This window comes from Schistocerca cancellata, chromosome 2 (assembly GCF_023864275.1).
Source record: "Schistocerca cancellata isolate TAMUIC-IGC-003103 chromosome 2, iqSchCanc2.1, whole genome shotgun sequence".
In the NCBI taxonomy this organism is placed as follows: domain Eukaryota; kingdom Metazoa; phylum Arthropoda; class Insecta; order Orthoptera; family Acrididae; genus Schistocerca; species Schistocerca cancellata.
Genome location: NC_064627.1, coordinates 625,676,895 through 625,704,683, shown reverse-complemented (window position 1 = coordinate 625,704,683; position 27,789 = coordinate 625,676,895). Strand labels below are relative to the sequence as shown.

The window sequence follows — 27,789 nt, the reverse complement described above, 5'->3', positions numbered from 1 at the left end:
TGCTCATGCACCTTCCACCAAGTGAGGCGTCATTTGGCATTTACCAGCGTGATGTGTGGCTTATGAGCAGCCACTCGACCATGAAATCCAAGACTTCTCACCTCCCACCTAACTGTCATAGAACTCGCAGTGGACCCTGAAGCAGTTTGGAATTCCTGTGTGATGGTCTGGACAGATGTCTGCCTATTACACATTACGACCATCTTCAAATGTCTGCGGTCTCTGTCAGTCAACAGACAAGGTTGGCCTGTATGTTTTTGTGCTGTACATGTCCCTCCATGTTTCCACTTCATTATCATGTTGGAAACAGTGGACCTAGGGATGTTTAGGAGTGTGTTAATCTCACGTACAGACATATGACACAAGTGACACCCAATCACCTGATCACGTTCGAAGTCTGTATGTTCCATGGAGCGCCCCATTCTGTTCTCTCACAATGTTTAAAGACTACTGAGGCCGCAGGTATGGAGTACCTGGCAGTAGGTGGCAGCACAACGCACCTCGTATGAAAAACGTTTGTTTTTGGGGGTGTCCGGATACTTTTGATCACATAGAGTATTAGAAAAGTTTTATTTTACGGCTTCTTCTTAAGCTGTCCAAGTAAACTCAGGATTCTTACAGTTTATGCCAAAACCTTGTTACATGGTTAAGAAAGCTGACTGGCAGATGATATAAGCAGAGTTGAGGTTACCAATAGCACAAGTCTTCATTTTTGTTTCCCCATTATCCACAATCAGGGTGGGTTGGGACATTTAAGGTACTTATCCACTTCCACCTGTCTTCCACAATTCTTCTTCTTAGTCTTCTTCAGCTGTTTTGGTCCCATCCACATTCCTTGCTCTTAAACTGGTCTTTAGTGAGTCAATCCATCTTGCTACAAGTCTTGCCCTCAAATTTGGCGTTCATCATTTGTTTTGATATTCCTCCATCTTCCATTCTCTTTACATGTTCAAACCATTTTAACCTGTTCTTCTCAAATCTACCATTCAGCTTTTCTACTCCAATTTTGTTCATAATATCCTCATTTCTAACTCTGTCTCTCCTAATTTTCCCTAACATGCTTCTTAGGTATGTCATTCCACTGGGTTGGATTCTACTCTCTTTCAGTCATTGTCCAGGTCTCTGATGCTCCCTTCCCCAGACTAAGCTCAGTTACTGATAAAATGGGTTGCTCTGTTGTACCCTTGATTCCAAACCATGCCCACTGTGATGGTAGACAACTTCTGCCTCGATTTTTGCATTCATCATTATCACATTTCCTAGACATTAAAAGTTATCCATAATTTCTGCCAGCAGCAGCTCCAAGCCCAGGGCCTCACCTTCCAAATGGTGAAGAAAGAGGAGGAGGAGGAGGAGGAGGAAGAGTAACAACCTCATTAAAAAAAAAAACTCGAGTCCATCTGGCACTCCATCTGGTAGTACAATGTAAGGGGACCTTGTCAGAGTAATAGATAAAGAAAGTCGATGGTTTTGAAAGCAGAAGAGAATACAAAAGTCTCAACAATGGAAAAAGGGGAAGAACTATCTTTGTATCCTATTACCTATAGCCTCTGTGATTCATAGGAGTGGCTATAAGGGTTGTAGTGTCTGTACTTCACAGGAGTGGCTATAAAAGTGTATATTCTCCATGTTAGAAGCAGTCTAAACCTATGCTGGCAGTTGCTCTAAAATGCCTTTTGGAGTGGCCTAAATATGGAACGATACTTCAAATAATACTACTGGAAACTGGATATAAGAGTCCTTTAATGATGAAGCAATACAACCTGTTCAAAGAAAAGCAATACTAGTGACAATGCAATGGGAATGAAAATTCCTTGGAGTAGTTCATTAAAATACGGTATTTACTCAATTGTAAGGCGAAGTCCTGACAGTTTCCATCCATGTCCAACATTCCTCCACCACATGCCAACATCTACATTTGGTAGTGACAGCTACATTTGGTGTCAGAATAGCGGGCGTCATCTGTACAGTACGACGTTCAAGCCCACTACCTGCATTACTGTCACGAAATGTGGTGAGTGTTGACCAATTTTTCTTTTTGAGTGTTGGACGTTCACTTTCTTTGCATTGTCAGAGTAAGTGTTAGTGTGTTTAGGGCAGTAAGAGTTTTTTCTTTCTTTCTTTCTTTTTTTTGGTGACATTTAATTACTTGTGTATTGGGTTGAGTATGATGTTTTATTTATCTCCTCCTAAAATGCAGGATGAGATACTGAGATGTAGGAAGTCAGTTTACTTTTGTAGTTAAATGTTTTGTTTCTGTGGGATTTTATAGGTTGAAATGGGACTAAATGGGAATGAAAGCAACTCAATGGTAGAGTCAGGGATGCAAGGTGTGTCGGAATCAAGAAATGGAACAGATATTATTGGAAAAGGTAGCACAATTAATAGCAGACAATACACAGTTGAGAAGTGAATTAACATCTAGTAGTGAGCGGGAAACTGCATCTGATCAGTCGTCGTTGCCTAGGGTGCCGCAACAGGAGATTGACGCAGCTTCCACGAGTTTGGTTATTCCGTTTCCTGGCAAAGCATCTGAGGATGTGCGTTCGTTTGTGGAGGACTTGGAAACTGTAGCTGTGATGTATGGTTGGTCTGATGAACAGTTGTTACTTGTAGCCGAGATTAGATTAACGGGTGAAGTGAAGACATATGTAAGGTGTTCTCAGGCCTTAACGAAGGCAGGGCAGTTTAAGCAGTTGAAGGAGGGGCTTTTACAGAGGTACAAGAAACTGAATAGCGCTCGGTACTTTATGGAGAGGTTGAGTACAATGACAAAGAGACAGAGGGAGACAGTAGAGAAATTTGCGGACAGAATAAGAGAAATTAACGAGTATACTTACGAGTTGGGTCAGAGCGATGAAGCGAATGGTATTCTGTTGCAGGGGGCCGAGCAAAGGGCACTTGATGTGTTTTTGAGGGGGTTACCGGCGCATATGGTGCGGAAAGTGCGTGAAGGGACTCTGAAAGATTTGTATTCGGCTATTCAGCTGGCAATTCAATGTGAAGAAATAGATGTGGAAACAGGGGTACATGATAGACAAACAGAGTTTACAGCTAGTATAAAATGTTATGAGTGTGGTCGTAAGGGACATGTGCAGAGGCAATGTACCCAGTCACTGAGGAATAGAGGAAGGGGTGGAAATCAGCAGTGTGGAGGGTGGAGAACTGGAGTTGGTAGTAGGAGTGGACAATCGTTAAATGGCAGAGGGGGCCGAAGACCCACCTAAGGGAGGTCCTGTTTAATTTCAATGCTACAAATACGTATGCAGAGGTGGAATGTTCAGTGGTAGGAGCCACAGGGACTAAAAAGTTTAAAGATTTTGTTGGATACAGGGGTGCAAGTGTCAGTGGCTACTGAGAGTTTAATGGGACAAAGTAAGTTAGAACTACCACACAGGTTGCATGGAGTGGGGGATAAGGAGGTAACACCTTTGGGGTCAGACAATTGACTTTAGCACAGGAAAAGTCCGATTTGATGCATGCATGGAGGTAGCACCATGGGTAAGCAAGGGCTAAAACATGATCCTAGGAGTAGATTTCTTCCATCAACATCATGACAAAATTGACCTTGGACAACAAACTGTGGAACTTGGTGGAATGTTATTTCAGTTAGGGGAAACTGTTGTCAATGCAGAGCTGCCGCGAGAGGCGCTCAACTTAATGAACAAACCGATTGAGCCGCGTACATTAGCATTAAGGCTTAATTTGCATGAGTGTGTGTCTAGTGGCACCGGGAAGTTGCTTTGGGTAAGTGTAGTCAAATCTACCTGTGGGTACGGTATAAGTTATTGAACCATTGGAGGATAATGAAGTTTTGGATCCATCAGGTTGTTTTGTGAAATGTAGTATTGTACGCTTACAAGAGGGAAACGATGTGCGAGTAGACCCCGTGAACGTGGATAATTTTAGCGCTGTAGATGCGAATTTGGGAAAAGGAGTTTTAGTAGCGAATTTGGATGTACCAGACGATGAAGACGTATGTTCGAGAGGTAGGCATAGCGATCAACCACTAAGTGCCGATAAAACTGCATTGCATAGCAAAGTTAAGCATTTGAAAGGAGGGGAAAAAAGAGCAGATGGAAGAATTGTTGTGGGAATTTAAGGATTTATTTTCTCCGCGAGGGCTGTTACCAGCAACTCCATTAGTGCAACACAGGATACCAACAGGGAATAAAGCACCTGTTTACCATAAACCACACAGAATATAAGGTATTTGCAGCCGATTGTGGAGGATTTCGTTGATCAGCAGCTTGCAGACGGTATTATACAGCATAGTAATAGTTGCTGGGAAGCAGGCATGTCGTTGTGCCTAAGAAATCTATGGATGGAACTAAGAAATACAGGTTGTGTTGTGACTACCGATACCTCAATAATAAGACAGTAATGGATGCATATCCCATTCCAAGCATATCGGAGATTTTGGATCACTTAGGTCAGTGCCAGTACTTTTCTACAATGGATTTGACAAGTGGTTATCATCAGTTAGAGTGGCTCCAGTATTTGTATTTTTTTGTTTTCTTGTTGTGTATCACTGGGTTTGCGTAGATTAATTAGGCATTGTATTTTCATATGTTTTATGTGTTTTCCAGTATTGTGAGCCTGTTGTGGGCAGCAGTATTTTGAAGGGGGAGGAAGGGTGATGGTGATCACTGTCCTCGTGCCACTGAAAAGGGGAGCGTTTAGCAAGTTGGTAGAAGTAAAAACTGAGGAGGTATTGCTGATCTCGGCAGTTAACAGCCGGTATGCCAAGATGACAAGGGAGGGATTACGGAGCTGCCAAACAGGGAAGGTAATGATGCGTCCAGTCAGGGTGATAAGCACCAATCCGAACAAGTGCACAGTGCAGTTATTTTTAGCCAGGAGAAATGAAATAGACTGTCCAAGTGACATCGTGGAGCCAAAATTGAACTTGCAACGGGTCGGGATGCATTGGATCTTCTCCACCTACAAAAATTTGATAGTAGTAGCAAGTTGTTTTAAACAGGGAGTATTTGCAGAAGCGAAACGTATAGAGCTTGAAGGGAGTGGAATTTTAATCAATGGAACTGCATGTAACATAATAGGACCAACCTTCCATCTGCTAACATCAATTTCAGGAGTCACGCAATTGAATGTTACACAGCCGCTGCTGTACTGGCCAGAAGCAACTTTAGAGTTTGTCAAGGTAGAATCTGACCTTGTTAAATCAAACTCGGGGTTCAAGTTTGTTGAGATCCATAAACCAGTTCATTCCAGAGCAAGAGGGGGCGCATTTCAGCCGAACAGCTTGTGCAGCACGTTGCTCAATATAGGGAAAGGCAATGACAAGTAACGATCGTTTGAGCACCTCTGTGCAAAGTGCCATCGCAGCCTTAACTCTGTTGTGTGCTGTTTTCATTCTGATCAGGCGAAGAGGAAATCCCAAGAGGGAATCGATGGTAGTCCAAATCCCAGTGGATTGGATACCGAGGGCGCAAGATGGGTAGGTAAGAGGATGATCGAGCATTAAGTGGAGTGGTCATCCAGTAAGGAATTTTTATGTTTTGTCTCATGTCATGTGTTTAAGAGGACTACACCACATCTAAGTTTTCTAATCGTAGTAGTACATACTTCTTAAATACGTGCCAACGCAAACAAGTTGAAGAGTAGTTAGAGGTCGACTTGTGGAGCTGGTCTTTCCAAAGGGGGGAATAATGTAGCAGCACCACCGTTAAGATAGAAAAAGTTAGATTCGGTGCAATATTTCTGAGTGCACAAGTTACAGCCAGGCACAGGCCTGTTGGCATAAGTTACGCTTACCAGCAGCTGCGAAGTGGAATGGAGACCACAGGGCCATAGAACCACTGAAAAGAGCAAATGCTGCGGTTTGCATGGTGCAAGTTACAGGCAGAAGGGGCCCACTGGCCTACCTAGTTGTTATGAGTACGTGACTTGAAGTGGTGTGTTAGCAAAACAGAGGCGCACAGCCGCCTGTAAATAGGTGCTGGTTTTCTAACGAGGGGATTCTAGTGTGGCAGCTCTCCTGGATGGCGGGGTGTGTCACACCACCAGCTACATGCAGCAGCAGATGGGACGCCAGCGTTCAAGACCACGGCGGGTTGCTGGTTTGACCCTCTGAGACCAGCAGAGGCATGTAGCGAGCCAGCAGCGGGCTACTCGGCAGTTCGCTACCGCGGGCAGTCTTGTTGGCTCCCAACACATGCGAAGGCATCCTGAGGCAAAGGCCACTGAGTCGGCCTGTGCAGCCTGTAGTTGTCAAAACTCTGCGGCTGTACATGGCCGGCACACCGCAGTACACTGCATGGATCACTGAGGTAGCCTCCAGTGCCAAGCTGTTCGGCAGACAGCGAAGTCGCGACCTCGGCATCGCAGGACCCCGTGACGTAGACAAAGAGGAGTGTGGCACTGTAGCTGGGAATAATAAAACACTTGAAGATCACGGCCAAGTTTTAATATGACGCATCCTGACAGTTTCCATCCATGTCCAACATTCCACCACCGCACGTCAACAACTACATTTGGCAGTGGCAGCTACAACAGCAATTTAATGCTTTGCTTAAAAAAATTAACAATTTGGTGAAACTCTGAAGGAAACAGCACTAAATTCTATCAATTCACAAACTTTTATTGTATTTGAATAGGTTTGCAATAGAAGTTCTCATACTGTTATTCTTCAGAACCCATTACATCATTATGAACCCAAGTTATTATTTCATTTGGTTATGAGAAACTAATGATTCATGAAGTGCATTGCAAATGAAAATTCGATAGCTGATCACGTATTAGAATATTTGGGAAAACATTACCATCTTTCAATCAGCTTTAGAACAAGGTGGTAACATTCAAATAAAACGAGAAAGAAATTTCAAGACAGAATTAAATGTCTAACAAATGAAACAAATCACATTAAAATGACTGCAGTTGTTATCACAAGAATAATTACAGTGGAGAGACCGATTTTGGAGATAGTACCAACAGATGGCATTGGATCACAGCATGTGAGAAATTTTGAGAATTGGACTCAACTGTGATAGCGAACTTTATTTATATACTATTGCTGCTGTCGAGTGGTGAGCAGGCAGCAAATTCCGTCTTGCCAACCAGGCGTATCTATACAGCGTACTTTGGCTTTTTATGTGTATCTACCATGTTTAAACTGCAGTTGCCAGAATTCATTTGTACTCGGAATAGAACTGACTTCAAAATTGGCCAAATAATCTTCAATGGCATACTTTTCTGCAGGAGACACTAAAAGTCTAGACTGGGACCAGTGGCACACTTATGTATTTCATGCAGCAACGTTGTCAGGTGTCACCCTGAGATATGATGCAAATGATATGAGGTGTGTCAGCTGCTGGGTCTACACAGTTAATGAGAGAGCGGCGAGCAGACAATATGTTTTCAAGTAAAAGACACTGTTAACATTCTCATTCACACATCAGTATAGAACTGAAATCCGCAATGTACCCCCCCCCCCCCCCAAAAGGAGGGGGTGGGGGGGAGTGGCAGAGGGGGCACATTGCGGATTTCGGTTCTATAATTTCACAGCTCCCCTTGTTGGGGAGATGATGACAATGATGATTAAAGAATGTGGTATAACAGATGACAGGCTAAACAAAGGAGGCACGGAAGATAAAAATTAATGTACACAACTTATTTTTGTTTATTTTATTTCTCCTTGTATTTCCAAAACATAGATGACCAATTAACGGCATAAGTTTACAATAGTTGTTATGGTAAACTTTTAAGCAGATCCTCAAATCAGTAAAAGTCTGTAATTTTTTATTAGTCAATATATGTTAAAATTAAATTTTCCTGTAGGAACCTCTTCATAAAAAGAGGGACAACAAAGAGTCTACATAACTGAAGTCTTACTGGTCTACATGTTTATGGCATTTACTGGACAAACTCTGAGAGAAGCTATTATGTGCATACTTTATAGAATGCAGGGAACTAACTGGACTATACTAAAATTAGAAGAATGAGTTCCAAGTTTCAAGATCTACAATCTAGTTAATGTTGTCATTTCCCTTCACATTATTTTGACACTTTTGCAAGCAGTCAACATCAGGTGTCGAGTACACATGTTGTTGCTGGCTGCTTGAACTCCAACCAGCAACAGCAAAATCCGCACATGACACCTAAGAAGACAACTAGAGATGTTGTTTAAAAATAATGAAAGAAAATAATAACATTAACCCTTTCAAGACACTGCCCAAGTTTCAATCTGGCACTACCTCACATAAACAACACAAACACAAAAATAAACATTTTCCAAACACACCGGTTACATTTCAGGTCGAATAAGTTACACATGAGGGCATAAAAAAGAAAGTTAGGGTCTAATTTTCCACATAAATGAGATCATTTGAGACAAACCACAAACTCAGATTGGGGAAGGAGAGAGAAGAAAAACCACCCACGCTGTTTCCAAGGAAGTGATTTAGGTAAGTCATTGTTGTTGTTGTTGTTGTTGTGGTCTTCAGTCCTGAGACTGGTTTGATGCAGCTCTCCATGCTACTCTATCCTGTGCAAGCTTCTTCATCTCCCAGTACCTACTGCAACCTACATCCTTCTGAATCTGCTTAGTGTATTCATCTCTTGGTCTCCCCCTACGATTTTTACCCTCCACGCTGCCCTCCAATACTAAATTCGTGATCCCTTGATGCCTCAGAACATGTCCTACCAACCGATCCCTTCTTTTGGTCAAGTTGTGCCACAAACTTCTCTTCTCCCCAATCCTATTCAATACCTCCTCATTAGTTACGTGATCTACCCATCTAATCTTCAGCATTCTTCTGTAGCACCACATTTCAAAAGCTTCTATTCTCTTCTTGTCCAAACTATTTATCGTCCATGTTTCACTTCCATACATGGCTACACTCCATACAAATACTTTCAGAAACGACTTCCTGACACTTACATCTATACTCGATGTTAACAAATTTCTCTTCTTCAGAAACGCTTTCCTTGCCATTGCCAGTCTACATTTTATATTTACTCTACTTCGACCATCATCAGTTATTTTGATCCCGAAAAAGCAAAACTCCTTTACTACTTTAAGTGTCTCATTTCCTAATCTAATTCCCCCGGCTTCACCCGACTTAATTCGACTACATTCCATTATCGTCGTTTTGCTGTTGTTGATGTTCATCTTATATCCTCCTTTCAAGACACTGTCCATTCCGTTCAACTGCTCTTCCAAGTCCTTTGCTGTCTCTGACAGAATTAAAATGTCATTAGCGAACCTCAAAGTTTTTATTTCTTCTCCATGGATTTTAATACCCACTCCGAATTTTTCTTTTGTTTCCTTTACTGCTTGCTCAATATACAGATTGAATAACATCGGGGAGAGGCTACAACCCTGTCTCACTCCCTATCCAACCACTACTTCCCTTTCATACCCCTTCGACCCTCATAACTGCCGTCTGGTTTCTGTACAAATTGTAAATAGCCTTTCGCTCCCTATATTTTACCCTTGCCACCTTTAAAATTTGAAAGAGAGTATTCCAGTCAACATTTTCAAAAGCTTTCTCTAAGTCTACAAATGCTAGAAATGTAGGTTTGCCTTTCCTTGCCTCACATGTTCCAACATTTCTGCGGAATCCAAACTGATCTTCGCCGAGGTCGGCTTCTACCAGTTTTTCCATTTGTCTGTAAAGAATTCGCGTTAGTATTTTGCAGCTGTGACTTATTAAACTGATAGTTCAGTAATTTTCACATCTGTCAACACCTGCTTTCTTTGGGATTGGAATTATTATATTCTTCTTTAAGTCTGAGGGTATTTTGCCTGTCTCATACATCTTGCTCACCAGATGGTAGAGTTTTGTCAGGACTGGCTCTCCCAAGGCCGTCAGTAGTTCCAATGGAATGTTGTCTACTCCCGGTGCCTTGTTTCGACTCAGGTCTTTCAGTGCTCTGTCAAACTCTATACGCAGTATCATATCTCCCATTTCATCTTCATCTACATCCTCTTCCATTTCCATAATATTGTCCTCAAGTACATCGCCCTTGTATAGACCCTCTATATACTCCTTCCACCTTTCTGCTTTCCCTTCTTTGCTTAGAACTGGGTTGCCATCCACAATCATACTGGTGAAAAAATAAACTTCTACAAGATAAATTTATAGTCCTGTTTCTACTTACCGATTTTGTGAGAATAATTACGTTTTCCAGTCCAACAATTACAACAAGGTATGGATAGTAGTCACGACCACTCATGGACAGGGTCAGGCCAAAAGAGAAGCATAGACCCACAGACATTAAGAGAGATGCCAAAACCTGGAAACATAAATAATCAGATGATGTACGAAAAATCCATAACTAGGCAAAAAATATGAACATAGTTGTCCATCTCCATATAAAAATAAAAGTATAAGAAGCAACATACTGGGTGGGAAACTTGCCACTGTCCGAGTTCAGTTCTCATCATTCACCTGTTGTAACCAAAAGTTCATTACTCTAAAACTTATTTTTTCTGTTAGTCATTGTTTTCCCTAAATCATTTCATAGTCCTCTGTGGATACAGGATTTAAAGTGACTTTTCTTTGCATTCAGTTCTTGTACATCTTACCCTTTCTTTGTGGTTTACGAACTTTCTCGCTAAGAGAGAATCCTAAAAAGAATCCGATAGTTAGAAATTAAGTCATGTTTTCAAATTTGTGTGTTTCTTAGATCTGCTCCAATTTGGTTCTGTTTCACTTGATGGCAAACTGGTGTTCCTCTCCTGTCATACTTAGAGGAACAGGCTGACAATTTCTACTGTCATCTCAACACTAAATAAACCATTGGGTGCTTATGCATTTAAAGTCACTGCAAATTAGGTGAAACAATCATTCTGGATAGTGTATCACACTGGGTGCATATGCGAACAAGGGGGAGGGGGGGGGGGGGGGGGGGGGGATCCCCAGAGTTCTCAGTTAAAAATACACTTTTTCTAAGGTGAAAATGCACATTCTCGTGGGTGAATATCCATTTTCTCCATGTTAAGTAACAGTACACTTTTCCTCAGAACTGTAAAACTCAACAATCCTTTGAACGGTAAAGGTTTTACCGATCGGCATAGAACTTCCCAGCACTTTAGGAAACGAAACCCAGCAAAAGATCTTTGATGTGCAGCAACATGTATGCTGCATATTTTCGTATTACGAATGCATAAATATGAATTCTACCAAACACAGCACGTTAGTTTCTGAAGCACTGAGATCGAGATGGGCACGCTTTTGTCAGCTAATCATAGCTCAAGTCACATTATCTCACCGAAAACAACAGCAAGTAGATATACAGAGCATAGGACACTTGAAGTAGTCAGTCAACAGCAACATCACTGTTAAGTAGCATGAATACACAAATAAGAAAAGCTCATAGTTTAAATAAATATAGCCGGCCGAGGTGGTCTAGTGGTTCTGGCGCTGCAGTCCGGAACCGCGGGATTGCTACGGTCGCAGGTTCGAATCCTGCCTCGGGCATGGATGTGTGTGATGTCCTTAGGTTAGTTAGGTTTAAGTAGTTCTAAGTTCTAGGGGACTTATGACCTAAGATGTTGAGTCCCATAGTGCTCAGAGCCATTTTTTTTAATAAATATACATATAGTATAGCTACAAGAAAAGCTAAGCTTTCACATACCATATTGGTCTTTTTTTTTTTTTTTTTTTTTTTTTTTGTGTGTGTGTTACCCTTTAAGATATATCAAATACAACTGTGCCAGTAAAATTTTAAATGATGACATAAATGTCTGATCTTCTGAGCCCAAAATTTTTCTAAGTGGCTGGTCCTCAAAGTGTTAAGTTTTTAAAGTGTGTTAAATGCTCCATGATTTAGTAAATTCACAGCACATTCTCAAACACAATTCTTTTTGTGTATAAAAAAAAATTAATTTGAAAGTAAAACTTCTCAAACCATCATTCACAATATGTTCCTGTGATCTGTTACAAATTGTTGCATTTGAGCACTTGCCAAAGAGTGCCAGAAGACAGGCTTTACTGCCTATGTGCAGCTGAAATATGTAGAAGCCCATGCTTGGTGTTTGTTCTGCTCATACAGCTTTTGTCATGTGTCTGTACGGAATTTCGTGTGTAGTGGGACATCATGTGACCATGTGCAGCAGTGTGGCATGTTGTTCGGACAGGACATACGGAGTTATTGTACTTACGACAATTGTTTTATCATATCCTATCCAGATAAGGAATGCAAAATTAGAAAACTGACCTTGGCACAATAACTGTTTCAAAACTAGACTCTACAACTACAAAGTACTCTAATATTTTGCTATGTGGGACTAACATTTAGTTGTAGCTGGCAATTTTTATTCTACTACTGGCGTAAATACAGAACCTTGTGGGGAGCTATAATGATAAAACATAGTGTGCTGCTAGTCTATAATTTACGGAAGAATGGTGTTCTGTAAATTTAAGACAAACAACACATATGAAGAAATAATGTCAAGCCTAGAGGAGGTAATTACGGAAGCGGAGAATGTGTTGTAAGGATTACACCTTTCTGCAGAGTTCAGAAAAGCTGGTAGTGGTAGTAAGGAGCCAGATGCCTTGGGTAGTGAAGAAACCACTGAAATCAAGTGTGTTATGTAGCTGCTTGTTATGCCACAGGATGGTCTACTCTACTCTTGGCCACAGTATGGCAGTGGCCATTCGTCCTGGTGGACAGCTGGTTGGTAGTCATACCAATATAAAAAGTTGTGCAATGACTGCAGCAGAGCTGGTAAATGACATGGCTGTTTTCACAGGTGGCCTGGCCCATGATGGGATAGGGTAAAACTATGGCAGGACTGGAACAGGGAAGTGCTCAGTGGGTGGATTGGGCAGGTCTTTCGCCTGTTTCTTCCACAGGAATATGATCTTTGTGGCAACGGGTTGGGATTGGGAGTGGCACAGGGATAGACTAGGATGTTGTGGTGGTTGAGTGGGTGACGGAACACCAATTTAGGAGGGGTGGGAACTGTCTCGGGTAGGAGTCCTTCATTTCAGCACATGATGTTAGATAACCAAAGGCCCGATGGAGAATGTGGTTCAGTTGTTTCAGTCCAGATTGGTACCGGGTGTTGAAGGGGACACTCTTTTGTGGATGGTTCTTGTGGATGGTGGGAGGATTGGGATTGTGAGAGGAAATGGCACAAGAGATCTGTTTGCAGACTAGGTCTGGGGGATAGTGCACATCTGTGATGGCCTTGGTGAGACCCTCAGCATAGTGAGCAACGAGAGTTCTTGTCACTGCAGATATGCCGTCCCTGGCTGGCCAGGCTGTGTGGGAGGGTTTTTTTGGTGTGAAAGGGATGACAACTGTCGTAATGCAGGTACTGTTGGTGGTTTTAATGCAGACAGAGGTGCAGATGGAGTCATCACAGAGGAGGTGGTTGGCATCTAGGAAGGTGTGGCACGCTGAGTTGAGGAGGCAGATAGGGGAGAAGGTGTTGAGGTTGTGAAAGAATGAAGATAGGGTGTCATGGCCCTGAGTCCAGATTACGAAGATATCACCAATGAACATGAACCAGACTAGGGGTTTGGCATTTTGGGAGGCTAGGAAGGTCTCCTCTAGATGGCCCATAAAATGGTTGGCATAAAAGGGTGTCAAAAGTGTGCCAAAAGGGTGCCATGTGGGTGCCCCTGGCTGTGCTGTGGATTTGTTTGTATACCTTCCTTTCAATGGTGAAGTAGTTGTGTTTCAGGATAAAGTTATTAAGGTGTATGAGGAATGAGGTAGTCGGTTTGGAATCTGAAGGACGTTGCGAAAGGTAGTGTTCAATAGTGGTACGACCTTGGGCATGAGGGATGTTGGTGTATAGGGAGGTGGCGTCAACAGTGACGAGTGGAGATCCAGGAGGTAAAGTGGTGGGGATGGTGGAGAGTCGCTGAAGGAAGTGATGGGTGTCTTTTAAGTGGGATGCTGGATTACGGACAACTGGTTGGGAGAGTTGGTCAATGAGGGCTGAAATTCTTTCAGTGGCAGTACAATAACCAACCACAATGGGGTGTCTAGGACTGTAGGGTTTGTGGATTTTGGGAAGCATGTAGAAGGTGGGTGTGCGTGGTGTCACAGGGGTGAGCAATTCCACGCAACAAGCTTTAACTCCATCACAAATCATGCGACATGTAGCTCAAAACTTTCATTTCAGACACAACTCAGGAACCCACAAAACGACGAAACTAAAGTGTATACTGGTATTGCCATGTCTACAGTCATATAGGAAACCATTTTAACGCAACTCATTCCACGCAATGAGTGGCGTAACCCAATGTCGTTTGTATAAACTATGCTTAACGCTTTTCAAACCATTCGCAGTATTTTCCCACAGCTTGTTAGAAATAGGTTCGTTTAAGCAGTTGCCAGAGAACGCCAGGTAACAGGTGTCACCACGCTTGCGCAGCTAGATGACGCAGGAAGCCCATATATTCGTAGGTGTAAAACATTGAAAGATCTTACATTATGTCATAAAAGAAACAAGACATCAGAGGATACTCCAAGAGCATCAGAATTTCGTGAACCATACTAAAATGCACAATTCGGCTTATAGTGCGCATTCGCATGTCCAGATTCCCAATGCAGCTGGCCTTGACCTTATATTATGCTTTTCAGTGTGGTTTTCGGGATGTAAATTTCCTTGGAGTATCAGTACTGTATTATCTCATGTTTGGTCCTTTATTATGGCATAGTGCATACATGCTAGAAGATGAAAACGTGCACCTGAAATGCAGTGAACAATTGAAACTAGCCAATAGCATGGAATCAAACACCCCAAATAAATTGACTGTCTGGGCGGAAAAGATTAATAAAAGCCAAATTTCTTCAGCAAATTGACAAAACTAACTTCATCGTTCTTCAAAGTGATTAATGCTTGACTGTCAGAAAGGTGGAAGTAAAATAAGATCTGAAACTAATAACATTTAGGCCTCCACAATTATGTGAATGTCTTAATTCTCTTCATAGCTCCCAGCCACAGAAATCCGTTTTGTTTTCATTTGACATGAGCGCAGAAAGCAAACAGGAAACAGCAAAATCACTAAATGTAAACACGCGTGGCGTGGAGACTACCGCCTCCTCACTACAACTCAGACTGCACTGCGCATCTGCCTCGGATCTATGATATTTCCCCCAAGCGTTTGAGATAGGGCGCCAAAAATTTTAAAAAAATTAACTTTTTAAAAAAATTAACTTTTTAAAAAAATATTCATTTTGTACCGCACATTTTTCTGAAGAGTGTGATACATAAAACATATATATTCGAGGAAATGTAATACATGTTATTTGGTCTTTAGTGTGCCAGGGTGCAATGCCACACCTCTTCACATGGCATTCTCCTATCACACATCACTGTATTTTTCTCTGTGGAATTCAAACATGCATATTTTGTAATGGACATCATCAAACTAGATTCATGACAGTGGAAATTAAAATGTCCTGTGGTGCCTCTCCTGCTCACAGTCGGCCGGATTGACATCCTGCTGCTCTTTAAAAAAACTCGCAATTAATACTGGATGCGATTATTTGTAGCTGGGAGAAAAAGAACTCTCCAGAAAATTTGCACTCTTCATTCCCCATTAGCTAATAACGTGCAGTTTTGCATGACATAAAATGAAATATAGGATACATAAAACCATAAAGACAAGCGACAAGCAAGACAGTACACATTTCTTTAATCCATAGGACCTAGCATTTTGTTTCTCTCTACCGTATTTACTCGAATCTAAGCCGCACTCAAATCTAAGCCGCACCTGAAAAATGAGACTCGAAATAAAGGAAAAAAAAAATTTCCCGAATCTAAGCCGCACCTGAAATTTGAGACTCGAAATTCAAGGGGAGAGAAAAGTTTTAGGCCGCACCTCCAAATCGAAACAAAGTTTGTCCATTGTAATATGAGACACAATTTAGGTCGAATGAATGACGATACAGCTACAGTAGTTTGGATCGAGTCTAAGCTTAGCAGTTAAGCTTTACCACGTAGCCATTGCTATGCGTCAGGCGCTCCGTCCGTATTTATACGGGTGCCCTTCATTTTTCACGTGCTTCGTCTGGTTTGAATCGATTGCTTATTTTGCTTTGATCTGATAATTGCCGTTTTCTTTGTTATAGGTGTTTGCGTCACTCTTAAGCTGAAAATGCATTACTGCACTGTGTCATGCATTGTTTGTCGCATTCTGATAGTGCGTGTTTACGGACTGTCGCGGCTCGCAGCACGGCTTGCTTTTGTGCGCGCTACCGCCGCGTACAATTAAAAAAAAGAGAGGAATCGTCTCATTAGCGAAACAATGGCAAGAGACCGCAATTTGTTGTTACTTACACTGCTGCTTTCTTTGATAATGATCAACAAGAATCAAATAATAGACTGCGTATGATAGAACATGTTCTAAACGAAAGTTAGGCGAAAATTTTTCTCCGTTTGAAAATCTTTGCGGTCGCTTCTTTATTACATCAAATTCTGCACATAAATTAGTCATTTTAGATTTAAAAATCTAGTCACTTGCCGTGCTTCATTTCTGACTGTATCACTATTAGGCATAAGAATAATACGAATATAAACGTGACACGATACGTATATTCTTCCGCGTTTGCTGTTGTCTCACTCTAGTTTCGTAGTTTATTAGGCAGACAGGATTTAAATGAGATAGCAGCAAACACGAAAGAATACATGGCAAAATGTTTATATTCGTATAATTCTTATGGTGAAGAGAATACTGTATATGATTCACATTTCATCAGGTGCCTATTAGCAACCATCTCTTCTCACAGATAGGAAAAAATTCAGAACGTAGAGTTGGCCATATTGACAAACATCCAAAACAGTCTTGCCAGTCAGATTTTCGTAGTACACTGAAATTGTGCTACATTCGAAGATGAACAATACGGAATTCGTATTTACTTCGTTGGATAATGTATGAAAATGCAGTGGTCGAAACTCGCGGCGGAGAAAAAAAAGCTCATCTTCCACTTTTTTTAAATTTATTTACTGACGCTGAGATTTTGGCGCCAGTATTTATCCTTGTGCCTACAGAACATGCCTGCGTAGCGCTACATATATTCGGCGGCAGAAGTTAGTTGTGGCGGCATATACCGACATTTTTCATAACTTCTGCTTGCTTTGCACTCGATTCTAAGCTGCAGGCGGTTTTTTGGATTACGAAAACCGGAAAAAAAGTGCGGCTTAGATTCGAGTAAATACGGTAATCTTGCTACAGCTTTACATGGCGTGCTTTCCTTTCTGCAAAAGACTCTGTAACCTCATCGAAGTTCGTCCAATGTTATGCCACATGAAAACTCAAAATGTCGTTGTCTAATACTGAAAAAGTTCTTAGTACAATTAGTACCCAAGACTGATGTGATTTCTCAATCTGATTACATCTATTTTGTCACTGTCTGCTAGATGAAACTAAATAGGCCTGTCTAATACTGCAGCAATTTCAACACACACCAAATAAATGAGACTGTTTTAGCACAAATGGTCATTTTTATAGCATGACAGAATTTAATTCATGAAGTACCAATATGAAATGCCTATTAGACCTACAAAAAGCAAAAAAGCTTTATGATAGGAAATAGTTTCACATTTCATTCATACACTCCAGCTTCTCAAGCATGAGATCGAAAAGAAGTAGAAGAAGAAGAAGAAGAAGAAGATGTAATAGTAGTTGTAGTAGTAGTAAAACTAAAACTACCATATTTACTCGAATCTAAGCCGCACTTTTTTTCCGGTTTTTGTAATCCAAAAAATCACCTGCAGCTTAGAATCGAGTGCAAAGTAAGCGGAAATTCTGAAAAATGTTGGTAGGTGCCGCCACAACCAAGTTCTGCCGTCGTAGTGCTACACAAGCATGCTTTGCAGGGACAAAGATAAATAGTGGTGCCAAAACCTCTGCGTCAGTAAATAAATTAAAAAAAAAAAAGGTGGAAGATGAGCTTTTTTCTCCGCCCCAAGTTTCGACCACTGCATTTTCATACATTATCCACTGAAGTAAATCCAAATTCCGTATTGTTCATCTTCGAATGTAGCAGCATTTCAATGTACTACGAAAATCCGACTGGCAAGGCTGTTAGGTATGTTTGTCAATATGGCCAACTCTACATTCTGAATTTTTTCCTACCTGTGGGAAGAGATGGTTGCTAACAGGAACTTTTATGTATTGTGAATCACATGCAGTATTCTCTTCACCATAAGAATAATATGAATATAAACATTTTGCCATGTATTGTTTTGTGTTTGCTGCTAGTTATCTCATTTAAATCCTGTCTGCCTAGTAAACTACGAAACTAGAGCGAGACAACTGCAAACATGGAAGGATATACATATCATGTCATGTTTATATTCGTATTATTCTTATGCCTAATAGTGGTACAGTCAGAAATGAAGCCTGGCAATTGACTAGATTTTTAAATCTACGATGACTAATTTCTGTGCAGAATGTAATGTACTAAAGAGGCGTCTGCAAAGATTTTCAAACGAAGAAAAGTTTTTACTAAATTGTCGTTCAGAATATCTTCTATCATACACAGTCTATTATTTGGTTCTGGTTGATCATTATCGAAGAAAGCAGCAGTGTGAGTAACAACAAATAGCAGTCTCTTGCCATTGTTTCGCTAATGAGACGATTCCTCTCTTTTGTTTTTTTAATTGTTAGCAGCGGTAGTGTGCACAAAAGCATGCCATGCCTCGACCGGCGAAGGGTCGTAAACACACATTATCAGAATGCGACAAACAATGCATGACACAGTACAGTAATGCATTTTCAGCTTAGAGTGACGTAAACACCTATAACAAAGAGAACGGGACTTATCAGATAAAAGAAAAATAAGCAATCAATTCAAACCAGACGAAGCACGTGAAAAAGGAAGGGAACTCGTATAAATAGGGACGGAGCACCTGACGCATAGCAATGGCTATCTGATAAAGCTTAACGGCTAAGCTTACGACTCTAACGAAACTACTGTAGCTGTATCGTCATTCATTCGACCTAAATTGTGTCTCATATTACAATGGACCAACTTTGTTTCGATTTGCAGGTGTGGCCTAAAACTTTTCTCCCCCTCACTGAATTTCAAGTCTCAAATTTCAGGTGCGTCTTAGATTCGGGAAAATTTTTTTTCTTGATTTCGAGTCTCATTTTTCAGGTGCGGCTTAGATTCGAGTGCGGCTTAGATTCGAGTAAATACAGTAAACTCCTGTCGAACAGGCCAGGAAGGCCCACTGGTACTAACGGGCCGCCGTGTCATCCTCAGCCCATAGGTGTCACTGGATGCAGATACGGAGGGCCATGTGGTCAGCACACTGCTCTCCCGGCCGTATGTCAGTTTCCGAGACCAGAGCCGCTACTTCTCAGTCAAGTAGCTCCTCAGTTTGCCTCACAAGGGCTGAGTGCACCCCGCTTGCCAACAGCGCTGGGCAGACCGGATGGTCAACCATCCAAATGCTAACCCAGCCCGACAGCACTTCACTTCTGTGATCTGACGGGAACCGGTGTTACCACTGCGGCAAGGTCATTGGCGTAGTAGTAGTAGTAGTAGTAGTAGTAGTAGTACAAGTAGTAATAGTACAAAATTTTTGTATGAATTTGGAATCATCACATTCTTCCATAATTTGTGTGATGTCCCCATTTCTTCTCCTTCCTCGTTCTAACAAACAATCTTGTCATCACTAATTCTGTAACTATTCCTGCTAGTGTCAAGACTCATTCTCTGGTTGACTTCACTAACCCTGCCACAATCACCAGTTTATTTATCCCGCGTTTATTCTCCGGTTAGGCGTTATTATGCATTCGTACAACGCGTTCCCCGCGCTACTCCCAGAACTGAATTTCAGCGGCTGCTAGCCACAGACTCTACAACTGGCCCTTACTAGTGTAGCGATCTCGCCAAAACTTTTCTGTCAAAATTTCATTTGCTTGGATACACCGAGACGATAATACGTAATTTTTCTTATCTGTTATCCCTGTTTGTCATTTATTTCCACTCTGGTAGTCTGAATCTATGGATTTTGCTAGTAAACAAAAGCGCTGGCAGGTCGATAAACACACAAACAAACACAAACATACACACAAAAATCTAGCTTTCGCAACCAACGGTTGCCTCGTCAGGAAAGAGGGAAGGAGAAGGAAAGACAACAGGATATGGGTTTTAAGGGAGAGGGTAAGGAGTCATTCCAATCTGTGTATATGCGGATGGATATGTGTGTGTGTGCGAGTGTATACCTATCCTTTTTTTCCCCTAAGGTAAGTCTTTCCGCTCCCGGGATTGGAATGACTCCTTACCCTCTCCCTTAAAACCCATATCCTGTTGTCTTTCCTTCTCCTTCCCTCTTTCCTGACGAGGCAACCGTCGGTTGCGAAAGCTAGATTTTTGTGTGGATGTTTGTGTTTGTTTGTGTGTCTATCGACCTGCCAGCGCTTTTGTTTGGTAAGTCTCATCATCTTTCTTTTTAAATATATTTTTCCCACGTGGAATGTTTCCCTCTATTATATTCATATCATTGATTTTGCTAGTAATTATCACAAAGTTGATCATTCGCAAACGCAGTCAACCACATACCAAACAGCAATTGGCATTCAACTGTTCAGCTCTATTCCGCTCAAATCATATAGCCCCGTCCTCTTTTGTCTGCAGGAAAATTTATTTCTAGATGTGATCGGGATTCCTCTTGCAGAGATATCACATACACTATGCACGCACTGAAAAATCAACTTATGATTCATTCAGAAATCAACTTAGAATGTGTTCAAAAATGTTAAACAATCAACAGGGACGAATTTCAAAATTATATGAATAATCGATAGACCAAGTAAATATCCACACAGTTTGAAGACAATGAGAAGTTCATATTTGAAGTTCTCAAAAAGAAACAGAATCGGAATTTGAGGATATGTCAGAAGATGAACCTGAAGGAGACATCAGTGCTACCACAGAAAAAATTTGAAGTTTTTTTTAAAAAAAAAAAAAAAAAACTCCAGTTTGCAAAAGGAAGTGACCTGAGAGCCAGATTGTATGGACTTTGAAACATAGAACCCCATCACTCCTTGGTGGCATACTTCATACAGTGCCTTCCACCATCCAGCATATTTGACAGAAATGTCTTTGCTGCAGGAGTAATAAGACAAGACCAGTCCAGGTCTTTGGAGCCACAGACAGAAACCTTCCAAATTAAATAGGTACCTGTAAGACTGAGTTACCAGAATTTTTAAATTTTATATTTGGGCCCATCCATACCAAGTGGTCCAAGAAAAAAATAATTGGTTGCTTGACCATCTCAGAAAAAAATTATATTTGCTGGATGAATTCCCCAATGTTTAGTGGTCACAAAAATATTTTTTTAAAAAAAATTTATTGTTTATTATTCTGAAATGGCGGCCTTATTTGTTCCAGGCCGCATGCGTTTTTTCGTATTCGCAAGCATTTACATTTTTTACAATTATTCAGTAGTGGATTGTCCTAAGCCTTTCAGATAAAATGCGTTTAGTTCAACACACTCTGGGCTACAAATTAACATCATTATCACTTAGCTGAATGTATTCTTTAATATATTTTAATAGTTCAAAGTTATCAGCCACAAATTAAAAAAACTCAATCATTGAACAGTAGTTTTCCAAAGAAAGATTAATTTCTCAGCTTTAATATTTTTTCTGCTATTACACTGTATAGTATAGCTACTTTTTATAGAGTATTAATGGTGAGCAGCTTACACTAAAAAAATACAGTTTTAAAATATGTTTTTTTTTTAATTTTTCCATTTTGTGGCCTGCAATATCTTTGTTGGGGGACCAGATAAAAATCTGAAAATATCACAGTTAATAGACCTTTATCATATCAAACTTCAGTGTAAATTTCAACTTTGAGATTCAATTGGAAGTTATGGAAAAAAATTACAAACACGAATCAAAACTACGTTTTTCAACATCTACATCTACATCTACATCCATACCCCGCAAGCCACCTGATGGTGTGTGGCGGAGGGTACCTTCAGTACCTCTATTGGTTCTCCCTTCTATTCCAGTCTCGTATTGTTCGTGGAAAGAAGGATTGTCGGTATGCCTCTGTGTGGGCTCTAATCTCTCTGATTTTATCCTCATGGTCACTTCGCGAGATATACGTAGGAGGGAGCAATATACAGCTTGACTCTTCGGTGAAGGTATGTTCTCGAAACTTTGACAAAAGCCCGTACCGAGCTACTGAGCGTCTCTCCTGCAGAGTCTTCCACTGGAGTTTATCTATCATCTCCGTAACGCTTTCGCGATTACTAAATGATCCTGTAACGAAGCGCGCTGCTCTCCGTTGGATCTTCTCTATGTCTTGTATCAACCCTATCTGGTACGGATCCCATACTGCTGAGCAGTATTCAAGCAGTGGGCGAACAAGCGTACTGCAACCTACTTCCTTTGTTTTCGGATTGCATTTCCTTAGGATTCTTCCAATGAATCTCACTCTGGCATCTGCTTTACCGACAATCAACATTATATGATCATTCCATTTTAAATCACTCGTAATGCGTACTCCCAGGTAATTTATGGTATTAACTGCTTCCAGTTGCTGATCTGCTATTTTGTAGCTAAATGATAAATGATCTATCTTTCTGTGTATTCACAGCACATTACACTTGTCTACATTGAGATTCAATTGCCATTCCCTGCACCATGCGTCAATTCGCTGCAGATCCTCCTGCATTTCAGTACAATTTTCCATTGTTACAACCTCTCGATACACCACAGCATCATCTGCAAAAAGCCTCAGTGAACTTCCGATGTCATCCACCAGGTCATTTATGTATATTGTGAATAGCAACGGTCCTATGACACTCCCCTGCGGCACACCTGAAATCACTCTTACTTCGGAAGACTTCTCTACATTGAGAATAACATGCTGCGTCCTGTTATCTAGGAACTCCTCAATCCAATCACACAATTGGTCTGATAGTCCATATGCTCTTACTTTGTTCATTAAATGACTGTGGGGAACTGTATCGAACGCCTTGCGGAAGTCAAGAAACACGGCATCTCCCTGTGAACCCGTGTCTATGGCCCTCTGAGTCTCGTGGACGAATAGCGCGAGCTGGGTTTCACATGACCGTCTTTTTCGAAACCCATGCTGATTCCTACAGAGTAGATTTCTAGTCTCCAGAAAAGTTATTATACTCTAACACAATACGTGTTCCAAAATTCTACAACTGATCGACGTTTGAGATATAGGTCTATAGTTCTGCACATCTGTTCGACGTCCCTTCTTGAAAACGGGGATGACCTGTGCCCTTTTACAATCCTTTGGAACGCTACGCTCTTCTAGAGACCTACGGTACACCGCTGCAAGAAGGGGGGCAAGTTCCTTCGCGTACTCTGTGTAAAATTGAACTGGTATCCCATCGGGTCCAGAGGCCTTTCCTCTTTTGAGCGATTTTAATTGTTTCTCTATCCCTCTGTTGTCTATTTCGATATCTACCATTTTGTCATCTGTGCAACAATCTAGAGAAGGAACTACAGTGCAATCTTCCTCTGTGAAACAACTTTGGAAAAAGACATTTAGTATTTCGGCCTTTAGTCTGTCATCCTCTGTTTCAGTACCATTTTGGTCACAGAGTGTCTGGATATTTTGTTTTGATCCACCTACCGCTTTGACATAAGACCAAAATTTCTTAGGATTTTCTGCCAAGTCAGTACATAGAACTTTACTTTCGAATTCATTGAACACCTCTCGCATAGCCCTCCTCACACTACATTTCGCTTCGCGTAATTTTTGTTTGTCTGCAAGGCTTTGGCTATGTTTATGTTTGCTGTGAAGTTTCCTTTGCTTCCGCAGCAGTTTTCTAACTCGGTTGTTGTACCACGGTGGCTCTTTTCCATCTCTTACGATCTTGCTTGGCACATACTCATCTAACGCATAATGTACGACGGTTTTGAACTTTGTCCACTGATCCTCAACACTATCTGTACTTGAGACAAAACTTTTGTGTTGAGCCAACAGGTACTCTGAAATCTGCTTTTTGTCACTTTTTCTAAACAGAAAAATCTTCCTACCCTTTTTAATATTCCTATTTATGGCTGAAATCACTGCTGCCGTAACCGCTTTATGATCTGCGATATCTAGGCTTATGGAATAAAATATATCAGTTACAGTATATAATTTAATCGTATCTGTGATTACTTACTTTTATATTGAAAATAAGCCTACTAATTACATTATATTGTTCTATTGTTATTTGTTTTTAGTGCATCACTCAGTGAACATTTGAGAAATTTGTTCACTCAGTTTGGGTGTTAGATTATAAGTTCGCCCTGTCACAGTTGTAAATTCCATGGGAGACAGCTTCCTTAGGACATTTTTAAGTGGCCTCCAAACTTGACTGTTCTCAATTTTTTGTAAAAGATGGCCTTGGTCCTGGAGGGTGATAAAATACAACAAGTACATCTTGGTTTTGACAGTCAATATTATCAACTTCGCCAGTCCACCACTGTTCATTGTAAACACAAGCCACTATGCCTTTATTTTGAAGAACCAGTTGTAAAAGTTTTCCACACTGATGAAGTTCACTATCAGACGAAGTTGATGTGATCTTACACTTGAGTAAGTTGTGTGAATGGGTTACAAAACAATGAAAAGATCAGAGTGCCTTAAATCTTTTGACACGTGTTGTACCTTTCCTTCAACACACTGTCATAGACTTCTTGTATTTCCTCATGTTATACAAAAACATAGTTAATTCCTTTGATATGTGTTTTACATAGGCTTAGGACAATCCACTACTGAATAATTGTAAAAATCTAGATGCTTGCAAATATGAAAAAATGCATGCGGCCAGGAACAAATAAGGCTGCCATTTCAAAATAATAAACAATAAATTTTTTTAAAAAAATATTATTGTGACTACTAAACATTGGGGAAGCACCCAGCAAATATAAAATTTTCCTGAGATGGTCAAGCAACCAATTACTTTTTCTTGGACCACTTGGTATGGATTGACCCATTTGTTAAGAGTTTGAACCAGTGTTGCCCGGCATAGTGCAGCAACGCGACATGGTTTGTGCACGACCTTACCTCTCGATTATGTCCCATGAATGTTCGACTGGTTCATGTAGGGCAATTTGAGTGGCCCAATAATTCACTCAAATTGTCCAGAATGTTCTTCAAACCAATAGCAACGAACTGTGCTTGGTGACATGGCACATTGTTGTTTGGCGACATGAAGTCCATAAACGACTCCAAATGATCTCCAAGTAGCTGAACATTGCTACTTTCAGTCAATGATCAGTTCAGATGGGCCAGAGCACCTGGTCCATTCCATGTAAACACAGCCCACATCATTCTGGAGCTTGCAAAGTGCCTTGTTGAACACTTGGTCCATGACTTTGTGGGATCTCCACCACACTCAAACCTTATCATCAATCAGGATTCACCTGACCTGGTCACAGTTTTCCATCATCTAGGGTCCAACCTTCGACCATAAATATAATAGACTGGCCCAGACGTCAGTTTCGTGGCTCCAACATCTCTGGGCTGAAGTCACATGAATGTTGGCAAAACATGGTTGTTTTGTGTTGTGCTTACGGCTGTACTCAAAGTTTTGTTGGGGGAAATGGCGTTACATTTCATGTGTAAGTGTTTCTATGATAGTGCAGATGCGTTTATTGAAATCTGCTGAAGTGACTTTTATATGTTTTTTACACTTGAAACAGAGTATCACGCAAATTAAAGTGTTGAAAGTGATGCCTGTAAAGTCAGACTCATATTACATTTTGGAAAGTATCTGTGATAATTCGGTTACAGAAGTAAGTATAATTGTTTCTCGTTCCTACTCATAGGTTCCCTAAGGATGAAAACCAAAGGCAGCTTTGGATACAGGCCCTAAGTGTTTTGATAGGTTAGTTATTATTTACAATGTATATTTATAATTTATATTTACAATGCCTATCATTTTTAAACCTAGGCTCCAAAATTATTTTCTGAAACTTCAAAGTCTCACTTTTCACCTAAAATATATTTTTTTTTTAAACTGACAGTTTAAACTTTTGTAAAAATAGTGGGAACTGAATCTCTGAAGTGCACCTAAAACTGATACTCTAAAATGGACCTGCTCCTAAAGTCGATAATTTTGGCACCTATAGTTGACATAATTCCCATATCCCATTTTCTTTTATAAGTGACTAGAGGTCAAAACACGGCAAATCCAATGTTTTGACACGAATCCACTCTTACTGTTTAAAAGAATTTTAACAACATTTTACTTTAATTGATAGTTTGTAGTAATTTCATCCCGCTGCCCACCAGAGTGGCGTTCGATGTATTTGTTAGATTTTATAAATGGTACTGTGAACAAATCCAGGTCAAATGTAGTTCTGGCATAATTTTTCGCAAATAAAAAAGTAATTTTGGTTGGAAGCGTTTGACAGTCAATTGAGAAATGTGGGGAAAATACAATACAAACATAGGATGGCAGACCGCTGATTTGAAATCCCGCCACGTTTTGCCAACAGTCATGTGGTTTATGTTGGAGCCACACCAGCCCTATAGCTTCTGCACAGCAAGGCCAGTCTACTAGTATCTATGGTCGAAGAGTCCAACTGATACCGTATCAGTACCCCAGGAGAAGCACTGTAGGCAATATCATGCTGTTAGCAAAAGTACCCGCGTCAGTTGTCTGTTACCATAGTCCATTACTGCTAAATTTCACCACATTGTCCTAAGGGATACATTGATTTCTGGAGGTATTTCATGCAGTGTTGCTTGTCTGTTAGCACTGACATCGCTCAGCAAACACAGCCGCTCTGGTTGTTAAGTAAAGGCCATCAGCAACAGTGTTGTCCCTAGCGAGAGGCAGTGCCTGAAACTTGGTATTCTTAACACACTATTGACATTATGGATCTCAGAGCACTGAATTCCCAAATAATTTCCAAGATGGAATGTCCCATGAGCCTAGCTGTACCTAATATTCTGCACTGTTAATTCCTGTTGTGCAGCCATAATAATGACAGAAACCTTTTCACATGAATCACCTGAGTATAAATAAGAGCTCCACTGCCCTTTGACACCTTGTGTATGTGATACTGCAGCCATTTGTATATGTGCATATCACTATGCCATGACTTTTGTCACCTGAGTGTGTGAAGTTTCAAATTTGCTATTCTTTCCGATAACGTAAAAATTTTTATACTTCCTACAAGATATATTTAGAATTTTTACCATTACCAATAAAAACGGTTAACTTCAAACTCAAACTCGTCAATTCTACAAAACTGAGAGATGATAGCTCGCTATGCCTCTACATAACGTTTTAACATCTGGGGAAGAAATATTACTCTAGAATATATAGCAGTCTATGTAATTTAATGAGCTAAATGCCTTAAGTTGCTGCCAGAATAACATATTATTAATAATTATAATTACTTAGATCACTCATCTGCAATGAAATACCATTGCATTGGTTTGAATGTGTCGTGCTCTGCATAATGATGCATGCATTTTTAACATTTTTAACGTCTACAAGATCTAAAGATAGCAACTTGTCCTCCTTCCTGGGTTTTCACACTATAAAATGAGCATCTTATTTCTACCTTACCAGTGGCTACCTCGCATCTGACTCCTTCTTCTGCTTCTTCTCCTCTTCCTCTCCCCACTCTCTCTCTTCCCCCCCCCTCCCTCACTCCCCCCTCTCTCCCCCCCCCCCCCCCCCTCTTTCTCCTTTTAACAGAATTCAATTATACAAATGCCAGAAGCTGCCATAAAGTGAAACATACACTGTTTATGAACAAGCCATTATCAGCAATCTTCAATTCACAGTCTGAGCCCTGTGTGTCTGTCACGTAAGGCACATAAATAATGTTTGGAAGAAAATAT

At 40.7% G+C, this 27,789-nt stretch overlaps 1 protein-coding gene across 1 annotated transcript in view; it reads right to left on the bottom strand.

Annotated features, from left to right (window-relative positions):
- LOC126162288 (sterol regulatory element-binding protein cleavage-activating protein) overlaps positions 1–27,789 on the bottom strand; it is a 284,313-nt gene that overhangs the window by 189,510 nt on the left and 67,014 nt on the right. The window contains exon 8 of the mRNA XM_049918707.1: positions 10,126–10,260. Within this exon, the coding sequence (XP_049774664.1) occupies positions 10,126–10,260 (135 nt within the window). The remainder of the gene's footprint in view (positions 1–10,125; positions 10,261–27,789) is intronic.